This window comes from Triticum dicoccoides, chromosome 4B (genome assembly GCF_002162155.2).
Source record: "Triticum dicoccoides isolate Atlit2015 ecotype Zavitan chromosome 4B, WEW_v2.0, whole genome shotgun sequence".
Taxonomy (NCBI): Eukaryota; Viridiplantae; Streptophyta; class Magnoliopsida; order Poales; family Poaceae; genus Triticum; species Triticum dicoccoides.
The window spans coordinates 45,790,155-45,795,860 of record NC_041387.1 but is presented as its reverse complement, the minus strand read 5'-3'; the positions used below and the strand labels follow the sequence as shown (position 1 = coordinate 45,795,860).

The 5,706-nt window shown below is 48.4% G+C and overlaps 1 protein-coding gene across 2 annotated transcripts; it reads left to right on the top strand.

The window, feature by feature from the left end:
* Positions 1-276: 276 nt before the first annotated feature.
* Positions 277-4,606, top strand: LOC119293308 (CSC1-like protein RXW8). 2 transcript variants are annotated; one of them, XM_037571824.1, is made up of 11 exons: positions 277-355; positions 707-1,047; positions 1,165-1,311; positions 1,399-1,462; positions 1,570-1,779; positions 2,096-2,287; positions 2,466-2,764; positions 2,901-3,177; positions 3,295-3,570; positions 3,755-3,988; positions 4,080-4,606. In XM_037571824.1, exons 2-11 carry the CDS (start codon positions 764-766, stop codon positions 4,332-4,334), a joined length of 2,238 nt encoding a protein of 745 aa, XP_037427721.1. In that variant the 5' UTR covers positions 277-355; positions 707-763; the 3' UTR covers positions 4,335-4,606. The 2 variants fall into 2 exon arrangements, with proteins under 2 accessions (XP_037427721.1, XP_037427722.1); XM_037571825.1 differs by lacking the exon at positions 277-355 and having other exon boundaries at positions 505-1,047.
* The last annotated feature ends 1,100 nt before the right edge of the window (positions 4,607-5,706 follow it).

The window sequence follows — 5,706 nt, the reverse complement described above, 5'->3', positions numbered from 1 at the left end:
ATTGCGGGCCGGGACGTGCGCTGCGCTTTGCGTTACGACGCCAAGAAACCACCATCCCCCTCAAAAAAATAAAAACGACGCCAAGAAACCAAAGACGGCCACGGCTGCATGCAGCACGACGCGACGCGAACGACGCAGCGCTCCCCACCACAACCGCGAGCGTACGGTTGCCTCCGCCCCGCCCTCCCCTCGCCGACAACCCCGCCAACCACCTCCCCCGCGCCGCCGTCGCCAAGGGGCACCGGCCGGCCGGCGACCCACCGCCGTCGCCGCCTCCTCCTCCGCGCGATCGCTGACGACACCAAGGCGCGCTGGATCCGGCAGAGGCCGGTTGCATGTGACGCGCGATCGATCCGTATGTCTCCCTCGCGTGTCATTTCAATTCCCTCCTCGCTCCGGCCGGCCGGCCACCGTCGCCGTGTGCCGTGTTCGCCTGGCTCCGGCGATCGTGACCGACCGACCGGCCTCTGGATTGCCGCCGTATCTCTTGCATTGCATGCAGTCTGGGGAATTATTTATTGCAGTGTGTCATTTCGCATCTCAAAGGATCGCATTTGGTATTGATTGATCGGAAATCAAAATGCAATCTGCCAAGAACAGCAGAATTCTTAAGATGCATGCTGTCGATTAATTCATCGAACGTGCAGAATTGATTGATTAATCATCCGGTGGGCTGAATGAAACGTTTGCGTGCGTGCGTGCGCAGTTCTTTCATGGGTAGATGGTCAGGAGATCCAAGAGCACAAGGTAGAGGAGGCAGGGGATGGAATTTTCCGCCCTTCTGACTTCGGCGGGCATAAACATCGCCTTGTGCATTCTCTATCTGTCCCTCTACTCCATCCTCCGCAAGCAGCCGCACAACTTCCGCGTCTACTTCGGCCGGCGGCTCGCCGAGGAGAAGTTCCGGGAGCAGGTGGACTACTTCTCCTTCGAGAGGCTCCTGCCCACCGCCGGCTGGCTCGTCAAGGCGTACTGGTGCACCGAGGACGAGATCCGACGCGTCGCCGGCCTCGACTCCGTCGTCTTCCTACGCCTCTTCATCTTCAGGTCAAATTCCATCTCCCTCTGATTAATTTATGAACCGCCATTGTTTGTTTGCTTGTCCGTTTGTTTTACTTACAATTACATGCTGCTTGCTTGCTTGCTTGTTGCGGACTGATGCAGCATACGCATCTTCTCCATAACCACCCTTATCTGTGTCTTTGGAGTGCTCCCTGTGAATTACCATGGCCAAGAAATGGCCCACGTGCGGGTCCCAGCGGAGTCGCTCAACGTATTCACCATTGCAAATCTCAAGGAAGGATCAAGCAAGTAAGCTGCATCTCTATTTGTATATCTCGTTTAATTACTGAATTCAAATAATCTGACTGACACGCGGCCCTTTGTGTTTTTGTACAGGCTTTGGGTGCATTGTACTGCTTTATATGTTATAACAATCTCAGCTTGTATTCTTCTTTTCCAAGTAAGACCTGTCCACAGTGCTGTCCATGTTTGTTACCAAAAGATTCTTACCCAAAAAAGTTCAGAGCAACCATATGCCGCAGCTGATTATACATCTTCATGTTGCAGGAGTACAGGTATATCTCAAGAAAGAGATTAGCACACATCACTGGATCAACACCCAATCCGGGTCATTTTGCTGTGCTCGTTCGCTCGATTCCAAAGTCACACAACGAGCTTCTCGATGACACCATCAGGAATTTCTTTCTTAACTATCATGGATCTAGTTACCTGTCACATCAGATGATCTATCGAAAAGGAAAGTTGCAGAACTTTGTGGTAAGAATTCTGCCTTTCAAATATGATTAGTTGGAACTCAAATTATCTGCCTATTCTCTATGAAATTTATTCTTGTGAAACCAGTCTACGGTTTTGATGTTCTCTACATTTCCAAATGATCGAATTTCTATGATGCATGTTCGCACTTCCGAGTTAGTTCGATTCAATTTCGCTGCACTGGTAAAATGTGTATGCACTACTTTTACACCTGCCGTTCAAATTCAGCTTGACACCGAAGAGGCCCTATATATACATATATGGATATATATCTTGTACTGACTACTTGAGATCATTTCCTCAAACTCTGTTTTTGCAGGATAGTGCCGAGAGGGCTTACAGGAAATTTGTAAGAGTAAAACTTTCGGTATTTGACCAGAACGTGCGGTCTAGCTTGAATAGATGTGGTCTCTGCGGAGTACAAGCTTCCTCGTTTGAGCTTTACCGCAACAAGTTCGTCGAGGCCAAGAAGTCAGACCTCACTGATCCAGAAGTAGTCGAGGCTCAAAAGGTTATCGTTGTCGCTTGATCTAGTTAAAACTACTATCACTACATGTCTTAAAATTTTGGCCAGCACATTGCATGATCTCATTCTTTTTTGTCTGAAGCAGTAGCATGCTGTCATAAAACTACGATTTCTATGCATTCTCTCCTCGTAAATAAATCTAGTCCTACTGCCGATCGAACAGGACTGCCCAGGTGCTATAGTGTTCTTCAAGACTCGCTACGCGGCGATTGTGGCCTCCCAAGTTCTTCAGTCTTCGAACCCTATGCTATGGGTGACAAATCTGGCGCCGGAGCCGCGCGACGTCTACTGGTCGAACCTCTGGATACCCTACAGGCAGATCTGGCTCCGGAAAATAGCGACGCTCGCGGCTAGTGTCTTCTTCATGTTTGTCTTCATCGTACCCGTCGCGTTTGTTCAAAGCATGATGCAGCTGGAACAGCTCAAGCAAATGTTCCCAAACCTGAGAGGTGCACTGAAGACGTAAGTAGTAGAATCTTAATCAATAATCATAGAGTTCACTTTGTTAACAGGTTTGCATGCAGCTGACGACCGAGCTTGTTGCATCATGCTTCATGCCCTGAGCGAGCCTGAAAGAAAGAATCCCTTGTTCATGCAGGTCATTCTGCGTGAGAGTCGTAACGGGATACCTCCCTAGCGTGGTCCTGCTGCTGTCCCTCTACACCGTTCCTCCCCTGATGATGCGCTTCTCGGCGATCGAGGGGTCGATTTCTCGCAGCGGCAGGAAGACGAGCGCGTGCTCCAAGATTCTCATCTTCAACATCTGGAATGTCTTCTTTGTGAACGTGCTATCAGGGTCCGTGCTCAACCAGCTGAATGTGCTCACTAGACCCAAGGACATGCCGTCTATGCTAGCCGAGCTCGTGCCAAAGCAGGTAGGTTGACCTTAGTTCAAAACTGCGACACTTATTTTGGATCTGAGGGAGGACTAAGGATTAATTAACTGATGATGGGTTTGTTAACTGTGTGCTTCCTTTGGATGGGCATGGCAGGCAACGTTTTTCATGACCTACGTCCTCACATCAGGCTGGTTCAGTCTGTGCTCGGAGATACTGCAGGTGTACAACCTGGTGTACAATTTCTTCAGGAAATTCATATGTTGCTACCAGGACGAGCCAGAATACGTCTACTCTTTCCCCTACCACACCGAAGTCCCCAAGGTCCTCATGTTCAACGTGCTCGGCTTCACGTTCTCGATCATGGCGCCTCTCATACTGCCTTTCTTGCTCGTCTACTTTTGCCTCGGCTACTTGGTGTACCGCAACCAGGTATATACTACTCCCTCTGTGGAGAAATATAAGAGCGTTTACATCACTACTTTAGTGATCTAAACCCTCTTATATTTCTTTCCAGAGAGAGTATATGTTAATAACTTGATCAGTTTGTTGATTCATTAGGAGGATCTTCCTTCCGTTCATCCATCAAACGAACAATCTTTTCTAATGCTTGCAGATTCTGAACGTGTACTACCCCAAGTACGAGATGGGAGGGAAGCTGTGGCCGATCATGCACAACACCATGGTGTTCTCCCTGGTGCTCACGCAGATCATCGCGCTGGGTGTCTTCACCATCAAGAAGGCGCCGATTTCCACGGGGTTCACCATCCTGCTCCTCATCGGCACCATCCTCTTCAACGAGTACTGCAGGCAGCGCTTCTCCCGCATCTTCAACTCCTTCTCCGCCCAGGTCTCATCATCATACATTCATTCATTCATTAGTACTTCTTTTCCTCTTTGAAAACAAAATGTAAATGTTGGGCGTGTGTGTGTGTGCGCAGGACTTCATCGAGCTGGACAGAGAGGACGAGCAGTCCGGGAGGATGCGGGAGATCCACGAGCACCTGCTGGACGCCTACTGCCAGTCGCCCCCGGGCAGCGCCGACGAGATCCCGATGGAGATGATCATGGAGGACCCGGCGCAGGAGGCGTCCAACTCGAGCCAGGAGCTCTGCGACACGGTGCAGGAGGTGGCGGGCTCCATCATCCAGGAGCACATCGAGGAGCGGCACGGGAGCTCCAGCGGACGCCGCTGATGTTGTGCTGTTTTGGCTCTCTTTTATTTGTGCCTTGGCTACCGCCGGCCGATCTGTGGCTTACGGTCGATGAATCTCGACCTTAATTATACGTGTATGTAGGGTGGGTTAGCCCAAGTAGACGACGACGATGATGATCAAGATGGAGCTAACTAACTGGCTTGTTCGATCCTATGTACTGTATGTTGTAGGTACAGGTTTGTTTCGGTTTCCGAGTTGCTAACTGTGCAGATTAATTAGGAGGTAATGGCTTACGATTTCACCTTCTTGAGTTAACACAAATGAAATGATGGGAACCTGATACATTTGTAACGAGCTCGTCGATTAAATATTTCCACTTCAAGTAATCGCAAATATAGGGATGAAACCTGTGTGAATTCGATTTGGTAGCAGTTGGATGCGGATTCGAATATTGGTTTTGTCGGATTCGGAGATGAGTAACAGCCTCAAGTCAGAAACGACATATCGCACATGCATACACGGCGAACATATTATAAATAGAAAACTGCGGCACAACTTAACCGATGTGTTCAACTTCACATCTTACAAGACAACCATTATGTACAGAATGCAACCAGTGTATAAGTTAACATATTTAAACTGAAACTATACACAAAATGAGCAAGTAGTAATACTTATGCACATTCAACACACACAAAACAGTGGAACATAGGAAGCAAAAATCCGTAATGAAACACTAACAAGCATGAGCCATCTCATGGAGAAAGATAACACTCATGTGATACAAGTTAATAGTTAAAATTCTACAGGTAAATTCAATAGTCATATCTAAAAAAGTTAGATAATCCGGCTAGAAAAATCAGATTATATCATCATATGTTAATAATACTGTAGCAAAATACCACCGCCATGGAAGCTTAATTGACACAGTAGTGTTTACTGGTGCTGCATCCCCGGGATGGAGAGCGATGATCGAATATGGCCTTGATCTTCTGAAGAAAGGAATTATATGGAGGATAGGAGATGGGGATAATGTGCGGATATGGCGAGATACATGGCTTCCTAGAGATGCCTCGAGAAGACCATTGTTGGAAAAAGGGGTATGTAGGTACACAAGAGTGGCTGGTTTCTTGCTGCCAGACGGGACATGGAACATAGAAAGGGTTCGTCAATTCTTTATACCGGCAGATATGGACGTCATTCTTGGGATACGGCCATCAAGGAAGCGGGGAGATGACTTTGTGGCGTGGCACCCGACAAAAGATGGAAGGTTTTCGGTCCGATCCGGAGTGTGTATCACCTCGCGGTCGAAGATAAGTTCCGTGCACAAGGAGGCCCAGCGAGCAGTTCAAGGCCAAAGGGAGTTAGACCAATCCTGGAGGATTTCTGGAACATCCAAGTGCCACAAAAA